At 46.9% G+C, this 22,311-nt stretch overlaps 1 protein-coding gene across 2 annotated transcripts in view; it reads right to left on the bottom strand.

Moving 5' to 3' along the window:
- LOC124619507 (protein Spindly-like) overlaps positions 1 to 21,690 on the bottom strand; it is a 107,692-nt gene extending 86,002 nt beyond the window's left edge. For both annotated transcript variants that reach the window (XR_006980088.1, XM_047145954.1), the window contains exons 1-2: positions 21,476 to 21,690; positions 20,684 to 20,857 (exon numbers count right to left, since the gene is read on the bottom strand). Coding sequence is in view for 1 of the 2 variants with exons in the window: in XM_047145954.1 (XP_047001910.1) it covers positions 20,684 to 20,857; positions 21,476 to 21,481 (180 nt within the window). In the remaining variant the exon portion in view is untranslated. The remainder of the gene's footprint in view (positions 1 to 20,683; positions 20,858 to 21,475) is intronic.
- Between the last annotated feature and the right edge of the window lie 621 nt (positions 21,691 to 22,311).

The raw sequence follows: 22,311 nt of genomic DNA, 5'->3' as shown, positions 1-22,311 counted from the left end.
TTCTAGAGTACTCTATACAAATTTTGAATAGTTCTGTAAAATTTCACAAAAAATAAAATAAAAAATAAAAAACTGTAGAAACTGGGAAAATTTTAACGTTGAAAATAATATATGACAATCTGGGAAAATAAAATTGCGATCACAATTCTGAAGAGCTCGCCAAGTGTTGTACAGGGAACCTTAATGATATTTTTTGTCCAGTTAATAGTTTATAAGATAACTGAAATAATGTGTGACCCATTTTTACTACACAAAACATACAGAATCACTAGTGTTCTGATGACAGTTCCGGTCATCGTTCTGGATGGCACCCCAAGAGTTTTATCGAAAAACCTTATGTAATTTCTTGTGAAGATATTTGCAATTGCAATAATATGGGACCTGTTTCATTAATGTATTGCTTTTCAATCGCAAGCTGAGCATTGGTGCCCTAGTTGTGATAGGAGCATGTAGGTACAAGTGACTAAAGTCTTGGACACGGAAAGTATGAAGCGCTAGGAAATTCTGGATAGAAATCAGGAGTGGGCCTCTGAGACCCCACTCGTATAATGTGGCGAGGATATGATGTCACCAAGTCATGTCATACGCTTATCATAAAGCAAAAATGACAGCAACCATGTGTTGGTGTCTGGAAAAGGCTGTTCGGACGGCAGATGCTAGGGACACAAGATTATCAGTGGTAGAGCGACCCTGGCGGTAGCCACCCGGACATGGAGCCAGTAGGCCATGTGACTCCAGAACCAAACCCAACCGCATCATATGTTCCAGCAGCTTACAAAGAACATTGGTGGGACTGATGGGCCAATAGCTATCCACATCAAGTGCATTTTTACCGGGTTTGAGTTGAGCACCGGAATGATGGTGCTCTCCCGCCACTGCGATGGAAGAAGCCATTGCACCACATCCAGTTGAAGATGACGAGGAGACGTCACTTGTGGTCAGATGAGAGATGTTTAATCATCTGACTGTGGATCCGAGCTGATCCGGGAGCTGTGTCGGGGCAATGTGCAAGGGCACTGAGGAGCTCCCACTCTGTAAATGGGGCATTATAGGATTCACTGTGGCATGTAGTAAGCGAGAGGACTTTCCCTTCCAGTCGCTGTTTGATGTTAATGCCAGGGACACCTGTTGGGATCTGGTACCCAAAAAGACGTCTGATCTTCGCCCAGACTTGGGAAGGTGACGTATGGCACCCAATGGTCGACATGTACCTCTCCCAACACTCCTGTTTCCGTCATTTTATAAGCTGGCGAATGTGGGCACGGAGCCACTTAAAGCCTATTAGGTGCTCTAGGGAAGGGTGCCGCTTATGTTGCTGTAGAGCTCGCTGACACTCTTCAATTGCCTCAGCGACTTACAGCGACAACCAAGGGACTGTCTTTCGCCGGGGGCACCTTAAAGAACGAGGGATCGCGTTTTCTGACACAGAAACAATCGTTGTGGTGACCTGCTCAATGACAAGATCGATGGCACCAGGTGGAGGAGATTCAGCAGTGACAGCAGAGGTGAAGGCTTCCCAGTCTGCCTTACTGAAGCCCATCTGGGTAGGCGTCCATGGGCATGATGCTGGGGGAGTGACAGGGAGATGGGGAAGTGGTTACAACCACAGAGCTCGTCACGTGCTCTGGATAGATGGGAGAAGGCCAGGACTCTAAACCAAGAGATCATTGCCAAATATGTGCCATGTGCCACACTGAAATGTGTGGGGGCACCTGTATTTAAGAGGCAGAGGTCGAGTTGTGACAGTAAATTTTCGACCTCCCTACCTCGGCCAGTAAGCATGATGCCACCCCACAAGTGGTTATGCGCGTTAAAATCTCCCAAAAGCAGGAAAGATTTAGGGATTTAATCAATTAGGGCAGCCAATACGGTCAGGGGTACTGCACTATCTGGAGGAAGATATACATTGCAGACAGTTATTTCCTGTGTTGTCCTTATCCTGACAGCCACAGCTTCAAGAGGGGTTTGAAGGGGCACAGGTTCACTGCATACTGAGTTCAGGACATAGATGCAAACTCCACCTGACACTTGATTATAGTCGCTACAGTTCCTGTAATATCCCTTATAGTCGCGGAGGGCAGGGGTCTGTACTGCTGAGAACCAGGTTTCTTGGAGGACAATGCAGAAAGCTGGTGTAAGGCTTAACAGTTGCCGTAGCTCAGCCAGGTGGTGAAAAAAACCGCCACAATTCCACTGGAGGATTATGTGGTCATGAGACTGGGAAGGCATGAAACACTCAATGAGGCAGTCAACGCCTCAGGGTCACCTGCTGCCACCAGATGAGTACCTGTGCAATTGACATCCATTGTGTCTGAGGGCCCATTTTGATCTAGGTCTTCAGCTGACGCCAGAATCTCCACCTCATCCTCAGACACAGAGCTTGTAGGTAGTGGTGGTGGTGGTGGTGGTGGTGGTGGTGGTGGTGGTGGGTGGTGGTGGTGGTGGTGGTGGTGGTGGTGGTGGCGGCGGCGGCGGCGGCGGCAGTCACTGCAGTGCCTTGGTTCTTGGGCGTCTGTTTCTTGTTAATTATCTCTCGCTGCTCCTTAGGTTTGTTCGGCTGGGAGGGCTTCTTTGATGCAGTCTCAGGGACTGAGGAGGACCGTAAAGTCCTACGACCAGCTACCTGTGATTGCTTCAGCCACTGGCAGGTATCAGCTTTGCCACTGGTAGGAACCTAGGAAGGGAGTGACCCAAGGGATCCCTTCCTGGCGAGAGGAGACAGAAGATTAATGCTTCTCCGGCTGAGAAGTGGAGACTGATATCCCTGATGGTTGGGGGAAGGGGGAAAGGGGGGGTGGGGGGGGGGGGGTGGCAGGAGTGTTGCTCCTTAAGTACTGAAGTAGGTTGTGCAGGAGTAACAGGGAGGAAAGTGCCCCCCACCATCAAGGGGGGAGGTGGAGTTTGACAGCTCTGAGAGCCAACTGTACATGGGGGAATGGAAGATGGTAGAACAGATGTAGCGGCGGCATAGGTTGACGACATATGCACAGCATGTAGCCAATCATATTTCCTCTTAGCTTCAGTGTAGGTCAGTAGGTCCAAGGTCTTATATTCCATTACTTTTCTTTCTTTCTGGAGAATCCTGCAGTCTGGTGAGCAAGGCGAATGGTGCTTTCTGCAGTTGACACATATGGAAAGCGGGGCACAGGGAGTATTGGGATGTGAAGGATGTCCACAATCCCGATAGGTGATGCTGGAAGTACAGTGGGAAGACACATGGCCGAACTTCCAGCACTTAAAGCGCCACATCAGGGGAGGGATATGTCGCTTTATGTCACAGCGGTAGACCATCACCTTGATCTTCTAGGGTAATGTGTCATCCTCGAAGACCAAGATGAAGGCACCAGTGGATGCACAGGACAAAATGGACAATTCGCCGCTCTAAATCAGTGCACAGCTCATCGTCAGACTGTAAACGAAGGTCCCTGTGAAACATTATACCCTGGACCATATTTAAGCTCTTATGGGGCGTGATGGAACCAGAAACATCCCCCAGCTTGTCAAAGGCAAGCAGTGCCCGTGACTAGGGAGAGGACGCTGGTTTGATCAAGAACAACCCTGACCACATTTTGGATAAGCCTTCCACCTCCCCAAAATTGTCTTCAAAATGCTCCACCAAAAAACTGAGGTTTCATTGACAAGAAAGATTCCCCATCAACTCTCGTACATACGAGGTACCAGGGTGAATAAGCTTCACAGCCATCATTAGCCTGGCTTTCCTCCCATGGTATGGCCGGAAGGAAGGGAGGGAGGGAGGGAGGGAGGGGGGGGGGGGGGAATTTAGGGTCATATTTCTTAGCACTGAAGTTAGATCTTGACCGTTTAGGAGAGTGCTGGTGTTTGACCACCAGCAAGAGATGATGTACTACACTTCGTGGCGTGTCATCCGCCCTGATGCCAACCACTCCGACAAGGGGCCCTCCCCACAGGCGCCACCCAACTGCAGCAAAGGCCACCTGCCAGGATGACCATTGTCAGGAGTCCCATTGCCCCAGGGTGACAGACATCTACTCCTTGGTATACGTGGGGAGTTAACGGCACAGTCATCAGCAGAGCGATCCCCATTTGGTCATGGGGCTACAACCAACACGGTACATGGCGGCCCCACCACAACTGACTGGCTACCGTGCTGGATATCAGGTGCAAACAAGCTAAGAAGTCCATTATCGTCGACAGCGCAGAAAGCGATACTGCACAGAGGATGGAAGAAAACTCACCCAGGAGGGTTACCTTGCCCGACAGCTGGAGAATGAGTGGAAGTGCAGTTTCATGTCAATGAAGGATGGGAGAGGTCTCAGTGCATGATGGATACTATGCACCATGCAAGGCGCCCATCCCCAATTGGCCCACTCTTCAGGAAAATTTTGAAAAATGGAGGACAAACCCTACAGGGGACCATCACATAAAGGCTGAAATTTGTGACACTCCTTTCAGTCGCCTCTCACGACAAGCAGGAATACTTCGGGCCTATTCTAAGCTCCGGACCCGCAGGGGGACCCTAGTTTGGATCCACGGATCAGATTGTGTCTCTAACGAGCGAGGCCACACATAGGTAGCACACTGGGAAAAAAAATGACACTTGCGCAAGAGACCTCGCAGGTCAGCAATTCACACTGCATAAGACTGCAAGGGTGCCTATGGTGCTGGTCAAGCTGTAACTGTGCCACCAGCACATGGGTTCGGCCACCAAAATACTGTGTGAGCAACTGACAAAGTTCGTCAAAGTCACATTTCTCAGGCTCGGTAGGGGGCTTCAAATTCCGTACAATTTTGTATAATCCTGTACTGTTGGACATTAATGAGGCAGCCTTATCAACTGGATTGACACTGTGCCTTACTTGCCAGTGCAGCAAGAATGGCCACAGGTAATATTCCCAACTTTCCATAGACTCATCGAAGGGGGAGAACAACATTGGGGTGGCATGGAGAAAGCTACTCCGCCAGTGCCTGACTCATTGTCAGCACAGCATGAGTACGGAGCAATCACGCATTCTCACTGAAGAGTTCCTGCATCTGCTCCTGCTGAAGTTTCTGTTGTTACTCCTGGAGATGCAAATACTACTGCCAGCATTGCAAAAATGTCAGGTCTATGATGGCCACAATTTAACACCAATGAAAAAGGAAGAAAGAAAAGTATCACATACGTAAGGTCACCCTACATCACACTTTTATATCTGTGCAAGGCTTGACAATGCCATGAACCATCACTGTTGGCACAAATGTAAACTATATGAGCTGAGAGCAGCTCAGCAGCAAAGCTGTGAGTTGGAACCAAAAAAAGGTAACATAACTCTACATGCGAGTCACTCTACTGGGGGGCAGAACAATGAAACAAAGTGTAGAGACAAGCTAACAGATAAACACAAATGCAAAAAATGTTTACTACTGTCACTAGCATACAGAAAAAGAGCATGGCTTGAGGCGAGCGATGATCAGATGTAGTTGCAATCAGCATAAGAACTGCCAGGTTAGTCCTACTGTCATCAACACATAAACACCTGAGTCAGTCACTTTGTCCTTGCCCCACTTCATGTGCGCCCGCATCCTAGCATTCTGAACCACCACCGCCACCACGTGGTATTCCTGCCAGCTCATCACCCTCTAGTCATGCTCATCCCACAGCACTTTTTATAAAAAATGATTCATGTAATGGCAAATTTATTTGAAGTTGCTATAGGCAACCCTCAGCAATTTTTTTTTTTTTTTCCATGTGTAAGTGATCCACTACACTAAGCAGATTCAGAAGGATGTAGGTTGCAGTAGGTACTGGGAGATGAAGAACCTTGCACAGGATAGAGTAGCATGGAGAGCTGCATCAAACCAGTCTCAGGACTGAAGACCACAACAACAACAACAAGTGATCCATGTGACTAGTATCTAGTGTGTACCTAGTTTGGTTTAAATCGATCCAGTGATTTATGAGGAAATGTGGAATACATACACATCCATTTCTATAACCCATAGATCATAGTCCACTATTCAAGTTCAGTAGAAAGATAGATGTTAGCAGCTAAACAAGCATAACTTTCCCATTATCAAGCATAGATTGAATTGTTATTTTGCTTTCCTCCAACTGGTTAGATCCAGCTTGTTATTTCCTGCCCTGTACCATGCTCAAGAGTAGACCTGGCACCCAATGTCCTAAATTATATGCTCCATATATTCCAATCCGTGTCTGCACTACAATTTTTGCCCCTTGTGGTCCTCTAGTGCTGCAGAAGTGTTGACAGTAAATACAATTCATTTGTTCAGCACAACATAATCAATTAATTACAATGTGTAATCATAAGACTGCAAGAAGCATCTATATCTTTTGTTTTTAGTTTGACGCAGGGCAAAGTATCAGAGCTTACACTGCACACACAAAAAGTAGATGGTTCACTGTTCACAGAAGTAATTTCCTGATCATCATCATCATCATCATTTAAGACTGATTATGCCTTTCAGCGTTCAGTCTGGAGCATAGTCCCCCCCTTATAAAATTCCTCCATGATCCCCTATTCAGTGCTAACATTGGTGCCTCCTCTAATGTTAAGCCTATTACTTCAAAATCATTCTTAACCGATTCCAGGTACCTTCTCCTTGGTCTACCCTGACTCCTCCTACCCTCTACAGCTGAACCCACAAGTCTCTTGGGTAACCTTGCTTCTCCCACTCATGTAACATGACCCCACCATCTAAGCCTGTTCGCCCTGACTGCTACATCTACAGAGTTCATTCCCAGTTTTTCTTTGATTTCCTCATTGTGGACACCCTCCTGCCATTGTTCCCATCTACTAGTACCTGCAATCATCTTAGTTACTTTCATATCTGTAACCTCAGCCTTATTGATAAGGTAACCTGAATCCACCCATCTTTCGCTCCCATACAACAAGTTGGTTGAAAGATTGAACGGTGCACAGATAACTTAGTCTTGGTACTGACTTCCTTCTTGCAGAAGAGAGTAGATCGTAGCTGAGCGTTCACTGCATTAGCTTTGCTACATCTCGCTTCCAGTTCTTTCACTGTGTTGCCATCCTGTGAGAATGTGCATCCTAAGTACTTGAAACCGTCCATCTGTTCTAACTTTGTTCCTCCTATTTGGCACTCAATCCGTTTATGTCTCTTTCCCAGTGACATTACTTCCGTTTTGGAGATGCTAATCTTGATAACGTAGTCCTTACTTTTCTGATCTAGCTCTGAAATATTACTTTGCAAGGCCGGCCGATGTGGCCGTGCGGTTCTAGGCGCTTCAGTCTGGAACCGCGTGACCGCTACAGTCGCAGGTTCGAATCCTGCCTCGGGCGTGGTTGTGTGTGATGTCCTTAGGTTAGTTAGGTTTAAGTAGTTCTAAGTTCTAGGGGACTGATGACCACAGATGTTAAGTCCCATAGTGCTCAGAGCCATTACTTTGCAAACTTTCAATTGAATCTGCCATCACAACTAAGTCATCTGCATATGCGAGACTGCTTATTTTGTGTTCACATATCTTAATCTCACCTAGCCAGTCTATTGTTTCCAACATATGATCCATAAATAATATGAACAACAGTGGAGACAGGTTGCAGCCTTGCCTTACCCCTGAAACTACTCTGAACCATGAACTCAATTTACCGTCAACTCGAAATGCTGCCTGACTATGTAAAGACCTTTAATTGCTTGCAAAAGTTTGCCTCCTATTCCATAATCTCGTAGAACAGACAATAACTTCCTCCTAGGAAGCAGATCTACAAAGATCTACAAAGCATAGATACAATTCCCTGTTCCACTCTTAACACTTCTCCATTATTTGCCGTAAGCTAAAGATCTGGTCCTGACAACCTCTAAGAGGCCTAAACCCACACTGATTTTCATCCAATTTGTCCTCAACTAATACTCGCACTTTCCTTTCAACAATACCTGTGAAGATTTTTCCCACAATGCTGATTAAAGAGATACCTCTGTAGTTGTTACAATCTTTTCTCTTTCCATGTTTAAGGATTGGTGTGATTACTGCTTTTGTCCAGTCTGATGGAACCTGTCCCGACTCCCACGCCATTTAAATTAACCTGTGTAGCCATTCAAGACCTGACATTCCACTGTATTTGATGAGTTCCGACTTAATTTCATCCAGCCCAGCAGCTTTATTGCACTGCAATCTATTGACCATTTTCTCCACTTCCTCAAATGTGATCCGATTTCCACCATCATTCATATCCCATTGTACATCGAAATCTGAAACATTACTGATCGTATTTTCACCTACATTGAGCAACTCTTCAAAATATTCCCTCCATCTGCCCAACGCATCAACAGGATTCACCAGCAGTTTTCCTGACCTGTCCAAAATACTTGTCATTTCCTTCTTACCTCCCTTTCGAAGACTGCTAATTACACTCCAGAATGGTTTTCCAGCAGCTTGACCCAAAGTCTCCAACCTATTTCCAAAGTCTTCCGAAGATTTGTTCTTGGATGCTGCAATTATCTTTTTGGCTTTGTTTCTTTCATTTCCTGGTGTCTCAACAAAAACCGTATAATTGTGCCACTTCGTACAATTGTGCCACTTCGTACAATTGTGCCACTTCGTACAATTGTGCCACTTCGTACAATTGTGCCACTTCGTACAATTGTGCCACTTCGTACAATTGTGCCACTTCGTACAATTGTGCCACTTCGTACAATTGTGCCACTTCGTACAATTGTGCCACTTCGTACAATTGTGCCACTTCGTACAATTGTGCCACTTCGTACAATTGTGCCACTTCGTACAATTGTGCCACTTCGTACAATTGTGCCACTTCGTACAATTGTGCCACTTCGTACAATTGTGCCACTTCGTACAATTGTGCCACTTCGTACAATTGTGCCACTTCGTACAATTGTGCCACTTCGTACAATTGTGCCACTTCGTACAATTGTGCCACTTCGTACAATTGTGCCACTTCGTACAATTGTGCCACTTCGTACAATTGTGCCACTTCGTACAATTGTGCCACTTCGTACAATTGTGCCACTTCGTACAATTGTGCCACTTCGTACAATTGTGCCACTTCGTATAATTGTGCCACTTCGTATAATTGTGCCACTTCGTATAATTGTGCCACTTCGTATAATTGTGCCACTTCGTATAATTGTGCCACTTCGTATAATTGTGCCACTTCGTATAATTGTGCCACTTCGTATAATTGTGCCACTTCGTATAATTAGTGCTTTGCTTGTGTCACTTCATATAATTAGTGCTTCTCGTTTCTTATCTTTGTCAAATAAATATTCAGCACTCTCTCCCCCTCTCTCTTTTTGCTTTAGGGCGCAAAAAAACTGTGGTCATACAAGCCCATGTCAAAACTGTAGAACACAAAGACAGAGAGGAGTTAAAAAACGACTATACGTCAGTCCCAATTGACATAATAGAAGACAGCTAAAAACAGGCACGTGGAAAAAGGGCTAAAACGACACCACACAGAAATAGAGGTCCAAAACTAAAAAATTAAGTGGCCTTTGCCATATTGCTTTGGCAGATAAAAAGTAAGATGCGGTCGACAGCCATGCGTCATTTGCTAAAACAGCCAATAACTCCGACGGCAAACCCAAACGGGGATGTAAAAGGTTAAAAAATGGACATTCCACCAGGAAGTGGCAGACAGTTAAAACTTGAGTGCAATGTGCACAAAGTGGTGGGGTAGCACCACTTAGCAAATGACTATGGCTAAAAAGGCAGTGCTTAATACGCAGCAGAGTTAAAATAATCTCTGCCCGGCGGGAGGGCCAAGAGGTGGTCGTCCAAGCCGCTGGGAGAGGCTTAATAAGCCGGAGCTTATTCCCGTGAAGGGAGGACCATTGGCCACGCCAAAGCAACACCACCTCCTGACAGACGGCAACAGAGAGATAACTGCAGGGAATATAGGTACTCGTAGGCTGAGGTACGAGGACTGCAGCTTTAGCAGCCTCGTTTCCTGGCAGACCGACATGACCAGGAACCCACAGAAACATCACACTGGCTCCACCATGAATGAGCAGTTGACAGTTTTCCTGGACCCGCTGCACTAAGGGATGGGCAGTGTACAGCACACACAGACTTTGAAGGGCACTGCGAGTCTGAGCAGAAGACACAATTGAAAAGCCTGTGCCACCGGATGTACTCCATGGCCTGCTACAAGGCGAAGAGCTTGGCTGTAAGACTGAGCAGTGTGCCGGAAGCCGAAATCTAAAGACATTGGTGCCAATGATGAAGTCACACCTGACCACACAGTCCGTCTGAGGGCCATCAGTGTATACAAAGGTAATATCGCGAAGTTCCATGTGAAGGTCGTGAAACCGAAGGCGATAAACTGAGGCTGGAGTAGTGTCCTTAGGAAGCAAATCAAGGCCAAAGTTAACATGGGCCACTTCACGAAGTCAAGGTGGTGAAGGGTTCAGATCCACCGGAAAAGGTGCAGGTAGTGTGAAGTTAAGCCGCCGTAGCAAGTGCAGAAAGCAGACTCCACGAGGTAACACATAAGGACGAGCTCCATACTGACGATCAAAGGAATCATCAAAGGAGGAGGCATAGAATGGATGGCCACGCAGGGCAGACAAACGGCTTGCATACCTGCTGAGAATAAAGTCACAGCGGTAGTACAACGGTAGTTCAGCAGTGTCAGCATACAGACTCTCAACCGGGCTGGTGTAAACACTGCCCGTGGCCAAACTGATGCCACAATGATGGATAGTGTCAAGATGGCGTAAGAGGGTTGGGCGTGCAGACGCATAAACAAAGCACCCATCGTCGAGTTTCAAACGGACAAGGGAGTGGTACAAACAGAGGAAGGTGGTTCGATCGGCACCCCAGGAAGTACCACATAGGAACTGTGTACAGCTGGCTGCCAGGTAACATACATGGGAAGACCAAGAGTTTCCTATCAAGCATGAGCCCGATTTTGTAGAAGGACAAAAGGCCCAAGATGTAAAAATGGTGGGAGAAACCAATTGCGGTTGGTTGGTTTGTGGGATTGAAGGGACCAGACTACTAGAGCCATCAGGCCCTTTTTCCACGAACTTTAAACACCCACAAAGAATAAGAACAAACAATGGAGATGACAAGAGATGACACAGCACAAGAAAGAGACAGACAGAGACCAGAAAAAAGGAATTAAAATCACACCAAGTGTGACAGTGGTTGGCCGACCACAGAAACAAAAAAGGAAAAGCCAACCACCAAGAAACGCACAAAAAACCCCAGTCTAAAATCGTAGGCCAAAGGCCAGACTCAACACAAAAAAAGGACAAACACTTAGATCAAGCGATAAAAACCCCCTGCACAAATAAAACTCAAAACTAAATCTGCCATCGCAACGTCATCTGATAAAAGTGCAGGAAGAGTATCAGGCAGTGCAAACATCTGCCTGAGCGGAGTTAAAAGTGAGCAGTCCAACAAGATGTGGACCACCGTCAAAGCTAATCCGCAGTGACATAAAAGTGGGTCCTCACGGTGCAATAAATAGCTGTGTGTCATCGAGGTGTGGCCAATGCGCAGCCGGCAGAGGACAACAGAGTCCTTGCAAGAGACACACAAGGAGGAGCGCCACAAACCGGTAGCCTCCTTAATGGTCCGAAGTTTGTTGGGTGAAGGAAGGGGGCGCCATTCTTCACCCCAGGTGCGAAGTACCTTCTGCCGCAAAACTGACCTGAGGTCACTCTCCGAAAGGTCAATCTCCAAGGCTGGTGCACCGACAGCCTGTTTGGCCAGCATGTCAACACATTCATAACCTGGGATGCCGGCATGACCCAAGGTTCTCACAAAGACCACAGAGCGGCCACAACGGGCAAGAGTATGGAGGGACTCCTGGATAGCCATCACCAGATGAGAGCGAGGGAAACACTGGTAGATAGCTCGTAAACCGCTCAGGGACTCACTACAGATAACGAAGGTCTCACCTGAGCAGGAGTGGATATACTCTAGGGCGCGGGAGATGGTGACCAGCTCGGCAGTGAAAACACTGTAGCCAGCCGTCAATGAGTGTTGTTCATAACGATCCCCTAGAGTAAGAGCATAACCGACATGACCAGCAGCTATCGAGCCGTCAGTATAGACAACGTCAGAGCCTTGAAATGTGTCAGAGATTGAAAGAAAGCAGCGGCAGAGGGCCTCAGGAGGGACTGAGTCCTTCGGGCCCTGCGCCAAATTGAGCCGAAGGCATGGGCGGGGCACACGCCACAGGGGTATACGCAAAGGGGCCCAGAAAAGAGGTGGAAGAGGGAAAACCTCAAACCCACAGAGAAGAGCTCTGACGTGAACCGCAATTGTACACACTGACTGGGGCCGCTGTTCCAGAAGACGGACGACCAACTGAGGGAACAGGAGACGATAATTGGGATGCCCGGGCAAGCTACAAACATGTGTAGCATAAGCGGCCAGTAATCGTTGGCACCGGAACCGCAACGGAGGGACACCTGCCTCCACAAGTATGCTGTTGACAGGGCTTGTCCGGAAAGCTCCAGTGGCGAGTCTGATCCTACTGTGAAGGATGGAGTCCAGCAACTGCAATGCACAAGGGGATGCTGAACCGTAAGCCAGGCTCCCATAATCTAGATGGGACTGAATTAACGCCTGGTACAGCCATAGAAGGGTAGACCGATCAGCAGCCCAACTGGTGTGATGCAAGCAACGGAGAGCGTTAAGGTGCTGCCAGCACATCTGTTTAAGCTGCCGAATATGAGGGAGGCAAGTCAACAGAGTATCAAAAACCAATCCCAAAAACTGATGCATCTCCACCACAGCAAGAGGTTTGCCGTCAAGATAAAGCCATGGCTCAGGGTGAACAGTGTGTTGACGGCAGAAATGCCTAACGCAGGTCTTGGCAGCCGAAAACTGGAAGCCATGAGCCACATCCCAAGAAAGCACCATGCGGATAGTACCCTGCAGTTGCCATTCAGCAGCTGCAATGACAGTGGAGCTAACAGATAGGCAGCAGTCGTCAGCATACAAGGAAGCTGAAACAGATGTTCACACCGCCACAGTGAGCCCATTAATTGCAATTAAAAAGAGGCAGACACTTAAGACAGATCCTTGCGGTATGTCATTCTCCTGAACTTGGGAGGAACTATGGGAGGCCACAACTTGCATGCGTAAAGAACGATGCGACAGAAATTTTTTTATGAAAATTGGGAGCAGACCCCGAAGACCCCAACTATGAAGCATAGAGAACATGTGATGCCGCCATGTCATATCGTAAGCCTTCTGCATATGAAAAAAGATGGCGACCAGATGCTGACGGTGGGCAAAGGCTGTATGGATGGCAGACTCGAGGTACACCAGATTATTGGTGGCAGAGCGGCTCTTATGGAACCCACCCTGAGACATAGCCAGAAGACCCCAAGACTCAAGTAGCCAACTCAACCTCCGGTTCACCGTGCATTCAAGCAACTTACAAAGAATGTTGGTGACGCTAATGGGGCGGTAGCTGTCCACCTCCAGGGGTTCTTGCCAGGTTTCAACACGGGAATTATAATGCTTTCCCGCCATCACGATGGGAACTCGTCCTCAATCCAGATACAGTTGAAAAGGTCTAGGAGGCGTCGCTGGCAGTCCACCGAGAGGTGTTTGAGCATCTGACAGTGGATGCTATCTTGCCCGGGAGGCAAGTGGCTAGGGCACTATGGAATTCCCACTTACTGAACAGAGCATTGTACGATTCAGTGTGGCGCGTGTGAAATGAAAGGCTCCGACGTTCCAACCGCTCTTTCAGGGAGCAGAAGGCCAGTGGGCAATTTGCAGAAGCAGAACTCTGAGCAAAATGCTCCGCTAAGCAGTTTGCAATTGTGTCAGAGTCAGTGAAGCGCAGGTAAGCTGACGGGGGTCCGAAAGCCATAGTTGCCTGATCTTGGCCAAAACCTGCAATGGAGAGGTACGGAGGCCAATGGTGGAGACATACCTTTCCCAGCACTCCTGCTTACGTGGGCAAATGAGGCAGCAGGCTCAGGCACGGAGCCGTTTAAAGGCAATGAGGTGTTCCAACGAGGGATGCCACTTGTGACGCTGGAGTGCCTGCCTGCGATCTTTAATCGCCTCGGCGATCTTGGGCGACCACCAAAGCACAGTTCTCTGCCGAAGGGACCCAGAAGAACAGGGAATGGAAGATTCTGCTGCAGTAATGATGCCGGTGGTGACCAAGTGAACCACCACATCAATGGTGTCAGCCTTATTCATAGCCCATCTGCAGAGTGACGCTGTGGCAGTGACAGAAAGATCGGAAAGTGGTCACTACCGCACAAGTCATCATGCACACTTCATTGGACTGGACAGATGGTAATAGGCTATGGCTGCAGATCGAAAGGTCGACGGCTGAGTACATGCCATGTGCCACACTAAAATTTGTGAAGGCACCAGTAATTAAAAGAGAAAGGTCGAACTGTGACAATACTTGCTCAACAATGCTGCCTCGGCCTGTTGCCACTGATCCACCCTACAGAGGGTTATGGGCGTTGAAGTCGCCCAGTAACAAAAAAGGTGGCGGCAATTGGTCTATCAGTGCAGCCAGGACATGCTAAGGGACATCACCATCCGGAGGAAGATGGAGACTGCAGACAGTAACAGCCTCAGGCGTCCACACCCTAACAGCGACAGCCTCTAAAGGTGTTTGTAGAGGGACAGACTCGCTGTAAAGAGAGTGAAGGACGTAGATGCAGATGCCACCAGATACCCTCTAATAAGCTGCCCGGTTCTTATAATAACCACGATAGCCACGGAGGGCGCGGGTTCGCCTTGTTGAAAAGCAAGTTTCCTCATGAGCAATGCAGACGAAAGGGTGAAGACTGAGAAGTTGTCAGAGCTCAGCAAGATGGTGGGAAAAAACCGCTGCAGTTCCACTGGAGGATGACATTGTCCATGGCCGAGAAAGGCATGAAGGGACCAAGGAGGCAGATTATACCACTGGGTCACCTGCTGCCACCAACTGAGTACCGACAGAAGCGACATCCATCATGTCTGAGGGACCAGTGAGATCTAGATCCTCAGTGGACGCCAGAATCTCCACTGCGTCCTCAGATGCATGGCTTGTAGGTAGCGGTGGAGTGGGTGCCACCATGATTTCCTTGGTCTTAGAGGTCTTTGACTGATTTCTCACGTTGATCCTGTGGTTGCCCTTGCTGAGAGGGCTTCTTTGATTCAGTCTCCGGGACCGAAGAGGACCGCGAAGCCCTATGACCAGCTACCTGCAGCTTCTTCAGCCCCTGACAGGTGTCTGGATTGCCACTGGTAGGAACCTGGGAAGGGAGCGACCCAAGGGATCCCTTCCTACAGAGAGAAGGCGAAGAAGACTTACGCTTCTCCGGCTTAGAAGTGGGGACTGGTGTCCCCGATAGGAGGGGTTGTTGCTCCCAAGGTAGGTGGTGCGGGAGCAACAGGGAGGGGAGAACCCCCCCACCATCAAGGGGGCAGGTGTGGTCCTTCGGCTCTGAGAGCTGCCTGTATATGGTGCAACCTGTAACAGGAGTGACAGTGGCAGCATAAGATGACGTCATGCACACGGGATGAAGCGGTTCAAATTTCTGTTTAGCCTCAGTGTAGGTCACTGGGTCCAAGGTCTTGTATTCCATTATTTGCTGTTCCTTCTGTAGAATCTTACAGTCCGGCGAGCAAGGGGGATGGTGCTCTCCGCAGTTGACACAGATGGGAGGCGGGGCACACGCAGTATCGGGATGGGATGGACGACCACAATCGCGACATATGACGCTGGAAGCACAGCGGGAAGACATATGGCCGAACTTTCAACACTTGAAGCACCGTATCGGGGGAGGGATATATGGCTTAGCATCACAGTGATAGACCATCACCTTCACCTTCTCGGGTAATGTGTCACCCTCGAAGGCCAAGATGAAGGCATCGGTGTCAACCTGATTATCCCTCAGACCCCAGTGGACGCGCCAGATGTAATGGACACCTTGTCGTTCTAAGTTGACGCGCAGCTCGTCATCGGACTGTAAAAGAAGGTCTCTGTGGAAGATAATGCCCTGGACCATACTTAAGATTTGGGGAGGCATGATAGTAACAGAAACATCTCACAGCTTCTTACAAGCGAGTAATGCTTGTGTCTGGGCAGAGGATGTTGTTTGTAGCAAGACTGACCCGGACTGCACTTTTGACAAGCCCTCCTCCCCGAACTTGACCTCTAAATGCCCTACAGAGAACTGAGGCTTCATGGACACAAAGGATTCCCCATCAGCTCTCGTACAGACTAGATACTGGGGTGAATACGTCTCGCTGTCATTCATTCATAGCCTTTCGTTCCTCCCATGGTGTGGCCGGAGAGGGGAACGATTTGGGGTCATACATGTGTGCATTAAAGTGAGCCCTCTAACAGTTAAGAGACTGCTGGTGGTTGGCCACCAGCAAGAGAAGATGTGCCACACTTCATCGCGTGTCATCCACCCTGATGCCACCTACTCTGACCAAAGGCCCTCCCCGTGGGCGCCACCCAGCCACAGCAAGGGCCACCTGGCAGTCCCGATGCCCCAGGGAGATAGGCATCGGATATTAGGTGGCGAGCGGTCCATGGTCGTCATCAGCGCAGAAAGCGACACTGCTGAGTGCATGGTGGAAATCGCACCCAGGAATGTATCCTCGCCCAAGAGATGGAGAGCGAGCGGGACTGCAATGCAATGACAAATAAGCTGGCTAAAGGTCTCAATGCACGATGGACTCAACGCACCAAGTAAGGTGCCCTTCCCCAATTGGCTCGCTCTTCAGAATAATTTTGAGCTATGGTCATCACACCCAAGAGGGGACCATCACATAAGGGCAAAAACGTTTGAGTCTGCTTTTAGTCACCTCTTACGACAGGCAGGAATACCACAGGCCTATTCTTACCCCCTAACACGCAGGGGGAACCAATTGCGCCGCCAGAAATTTATACAGAGGGTTTTGTCAGTGGAAAAGCGTAATCCGATGCCGGTGGGAAACAGGCCATTATAGGGTTACCGGCAATAGCAAATAGGACGATGCTCAGGACGGAACCCTGAGGCACACCGTTTTCCTGGACAAAGGTGTCCGACAAGGCAGGACCCACACATACCTTGAAAACTCAGTCTATAAAAATCCCTGAAGGAAACAGGGCAGGCAGCCACAGAAGCCCCACATGTAAAGAGTACGGATGAGACTAGTTCTCTAGCAGGTGTCGAGGCCTTCTCCAAATCCTGGCAGGGTCACAGTCTGGGATTTCCACAGAAAACCATTCATGACATGGGTGGACAAAGTAACGAGATGGTCAACTGCAGAACGCCATGCTCGAAATCCACACTGTTCATCCGTCATTAAATTGCGAAACTCGAGCCACCATACCTGCCGGGCATGACTAATATGTTCCATCACCTTGCAAACACAGCTGGTAAGAGAGATGGGGTGGTAGCTAGAAGGAAGGTTTTTGTCCTTACCAGGCTTATGTATGGGTATGACGGTGGCCTCACGCCAGTGTCTGGGAAATGTGCCCTGTGTCCAGATGTGGTTGCATGTGTGAAGCAGAAAGTGCTTGCTCGCAAGAGAAAGGTGCTGCAACATTTGAATGTGGATGGCGTTTGATGCTGGGACAAAGGATCAGGATGAACTGAGAGCATGATTGAGGTCCCTCGTAGCAAAGGCAGCATTGTAGCACTCACGATTCAGAGAAGAGAAGGGTATTGCCCGAGCCTCCACCACTAATTTTTGGTGGGGGAAGGCAGGATGATAGTGGGAAGAGCTCGAAACTTCCACAAAATGGTGGCCCGAGATGTTGGAGATAGCAATAGGGTCCACGATAATGCCGTCTGCTACTGTCAGGCCAGAAATGGGAGAATGGATCTTGGTCCCTGAGAGCCGTCGGAGGTTGGGTCACACGACGCAGGTGGAACTGTTAAATGCACTAGCGAATGAATTCCAGCTAGCTCATTTGCTACCTCAAAGACCATGACAACACTTTGCATGCATCTATTTGTAATTAATGCAGTTAAAAATGCAGAGAGCACATCTCTGTGTGCGAATTGCATCGCGGCATACCTCAGTCCACCAAGGGACTGGGACACGATGTGGTGAAGAGGAAGTGCAAGGAATGGAACATTCTGCAGCAGTAAGGATAACGTTGGTGAGGTAGTCCACCTGGTCATAACAACTGGGGAAATATTGTTCTTCGAAAATCACCAGGGAGAAGTAAAGCTCCGTCAGCCTTAGTAAGGTGCCATTTGGACGTGCACGCAGATGGGGGCAGGAGTCAGCAAACAGAGAGCACGTGGGAAATGGTCACTCGAGTAGGTGTTAGAAAGAGTGGACCACTCAAGACGAGGGGCAAGCTGGACAGTGCAAAATAATAGGTTCAAATCGGGATAGGCGTGCAAGGAGTTGGAAAGGAAAGTAGGTGCTCCAGTGTTAAGGCAGAAAAGGTTAAGTTGGTTAAGGAGGTCAGCCAAGAGGGAACTCCTCTGACAGGCCCTGGGAGAACCCCAAAGGGGATGATGCGTATTAAAATCACCCAGTAGCAAAAACGGGGGAGGAAACTGCCCAATAAGCTGAAGGAAGTCTGCCCTGGTGCCATCAAATAATGGAGGTTTAAGGTACAGAGGAAAAAAGTCAGGCGGGGAAGGAAAAGGCGAACTGCAACAGCGTGAAGATGGGTAGTCGGGGAGATGGGATGACTATGAATGTCATCCTGTATGAGCAACATGACACCCCCATGACATGAAATGCCGACCTCAGGAGGAAGGTCAAAGCAGTCGTGAGGGCGCAATTTCATTTCCTGTAATATGCTTCCAAATTTTCAGTCTCTTTTCTGGTTTCGTCATAGTCCACAATTCACTTCCATGTAATGTTGCATTACAGATGTAGATTCTAAGGTATTTTTTCCTCAAATTAAGGCCAATAACCAATACTAGAAAAATATGCATGTATCATCTTCTTATGCCTTTTAGTTCCATCCATTTCACATTAAGTTTACTTACAAGGTAGCAGAATTCCACCTCTGTCTGCTATGTAGTCCACAATTTCCATAAGTTCATTGCAGATCTCATTTCTACTACCACATACTTTTGTGTATTTGATTTATTCCAAATAAATGCTATGTACTTAGCAGATGACTCATTCGATTCAACAGGCACTGTAATTCTTCCCCACTTTCATAGAGAACAGCAACACCATCATCAAATCTTATCACTGATATCCTTCCACTCTGATCTTTAGTCTCACTTCTGAACCTCATTACCACAAGGAAAGCATTATTATTTTTTTATTATTATTACTTCTGTTTATTAAAGGTTCGGATACATATAACCACAGAAGTAATTAAGATCCACACCATCTTGCTACCATATCTTTTTTGAACTGTATTGTTTGTTGACATGTTGCAAGTGTAACATGAATATAGTTAAGATATGCCGAACATAACACACTGCACCACAGGCAGACTTCAGTGCCAGGACGTCTCAGCATACACAGGCCATGCAAGACGGAGCCCTGGCACTCATACAGTATGATGGTTTCAGTGGGCTGTCCCAGTGCAGTGATCTGGTTCCGATAAGACCACTCACTGACACACACAAGTCTAATTGTTCAGTAATGGTATTCACAACAGGCTGCCCCTGATGAACTAATTTTTTCACGCACCAGACAACATTTGATACAACTATATGTCTGTTAATTTGAAATTTATATGAAAACACTGTACTTTAATTCTATTTATTGAATTAATGCTACTGAAACGTGAAAAATGCAAATTTTATATATGGAGAATGGAGCCACGTGTGGCATGAAAAGCGAAACTGATAAAGCCACCAATATCATGCACCGTAAGTTTTCAGCAAAACTGTTATAATCACGACCAATGTAACAACTGTCCCCTCAGTCAAAGAGTTTGGCAACATATTTCAACAATGCCAAACTTTACCAGAGCTTTACTCACAGCTGTCTCTGCAAAGACCCGACTGGTTCCGAATGTCGAAGCGCAAAATCAACAAACTCGGTTTACACACTAATCATGTGTCAGCAGAGCCCTCAAAGCTTTCAGTCAATAAAATTTGGCAGTTCCTCTTTCTCCCTCCTGCAATTCACAGAGTTGAGAGGGTAGCAGGCTTTGAATAGCCAAACCGTCAGCAGCATGGATGGTTGAGCAACCCATTCTAATTTGTTCACCACAATGCAATCCAATAAGAGTGTTACCTTGTTAACGGTTTTTCCATGATTGAGTATTTGACCTCGGACATTGAAAATCTTTGTGAACATCACCTTGCCTGCCTTGTGCACAGCTTTGAATTTTTTCGGAAGGCAATGCACCACATTCACATTCCTAGATGCCTCACTATGTTACCCAAAAGCAGTATATTAATGGTAGGCAACGAAAACCTCATAACTCCAGTTTGCTACATGTGTAACCATACAGTAGAAACCTAGTTATTGACAGATTAGAGAAATCAATGTAGTTTCAAATCTCTCTTTGATAACGGAGTTACCAGTTACTGGAATTACGAAGCTTTCACAGACAGCTGGAGCTACGAGGTTTTCATTGATTCCATTGACATGCAAATTTCAACCAGTTTGGTCGCTAGAATGTTTCATACCTTTTCATTTGGAAACTTGTTACAAATAAGGATGACTGGACATAGCTTTCAACTGTCGTTACTCTGACCATAACTCCAGCGTGCTAATCACTGCGCTACTTCTCTCGGTCGTGATAAAGATGTTGCAAAAAATTACCATGAAGTAGGCTACTGGGTTGAAACATCAGGCACTCACCTCTTTATTCATTTCAGCTAGTTCTGTCTCGTGTACCTTCTCAGTGCTTGCTTCCAGTTTATCTTGCTTCTCATTTTCCAACTCTAAAGGTGTAATAACATTCTGCATTCCTTCATTCTCATTTTTTAAATTTGATAACAGTAAACATAGCCTCTGAACTTCATGCTGTTGTTCCTATACAGGTAACAGAAATTAAAAACAAAGTAAAACCACAAGATATAAAAAAGAAAACATGCCACCAGATTTCAGAGGTCAATACTTTTGCAAAGAAAGTAGGTTAATGGCCTCCAACGCAGTCTCCACTTCACATAATGAAATAGGAATTTTCTAAATCTTTCTTCCCTCACTAAAGATGAAGATTCCACACCCCACCTCCCTCGAAAAATCAAGTGGCTTTACAAGCCTTTCACTAACGCAGATGGCGTGGAATGGTTAGTACGTGGAAGTGGACCGAACCCTGAAATACTGGTTGTGGTGACAGCTGCAGAATTGGTAAAACTAAACTTTCGCTCTTTTCAGGCTTAACTTTACTTAATTTAATCTCGCGCACTGAAGCTTGTACAATTATGATAATATTTAACATTCTAAAGTTTATAAGGTCTAATAATTTTCATTGAAAAAGTTATATTATTAACAAGCAAGTTCCGACGATTATTTTCTGAACTTTGAAATCCTTATACACACCACTACCTAGTCTCCAAATTATGTAGCATAAAATCCCCGTAGTAACATATTACAAACAAAAGTATTTTCTATGATCATCCGAAGCACATCACATACACAAAATTTTACCTCCATATCCTGTTATGAGTCAAATGTCACAACAACGCAAAGTCGCTAAACAACAAAGTTCAAATGTAACCACCAAACGATAACGTCATCCAAAGATTTTACTAATCAAAGACTTTCCTTTAAACACCACTGACTACATTGGAACCACAGTCATAGAAATGTATGACCGTGAGTGTAGAGATGTTTCGAACTCGTTCATTCCAGTGAACTACTTCATTCATTTCACTCTTTGCCGTGAAGCGATCAAATGAAGTAGTTCATTCGTGAAGTACGGAAGCCTGTCAAAGTTGCCCAGTTCGCCGCTCAGCCGCTGCTACGCTCGCTTCGCCTCGCTCGTACAATGAAGCTTCGTAATACTTCATAATTTTACCAACAGATTAGAGGTGGCAAAAAATAACGTAACTGATAGAAATAACCGCTTACTGAGAAGTAACGGTTACTGCGATAACCGTTCCTCTGATTCTGGCAGTTATTTCAATAACTGTTTAGTGTCAACAGTGCCTCGCGCCATCTGTTGACCGAAGATCGTACTGCGCATTTGGAAGGCGTTCTATAGACCATGGGAATAACTGTGAGACTGCGCGCCATCTGTTAATAAGAACTGTGTACTATTTCGTGGGCCTTCGTTACTTTTAGCATAAACAATTAAATAAAGTTCATGTCCGAGCCGTGGCTGATAGGAGCTGCAGTACAGGCATTAACAAGTACGGTCGTTCCCTTAAGCCACCGCCTTACGTGTTAATTTAGCTTGGACGGGTAGTACAAGGAAAGTTGCTAATGAATTCGAGCGACTATGGAAATAACTGTCAGAGACCTGTATTCTCCTCTGGCAGTTA

Source organism: Schistocerca americana, chromosome 6 (genome assembly GCF_021461395.2).
Source record: "Schistocerca americana isolate TAMUIC-IGC-003095 chromosome 6, iqSchAmer2.1, whole genome shotgun sequence".
NCBI lineage: Eukaryota > Metazoa > Arthropoda > Insecta > Orthoptera > Acrididae > Schistocerca > Schistocerca americana.
This window is presented reverse-complemented; position numbering and strand designations above follow the sequence as displayed.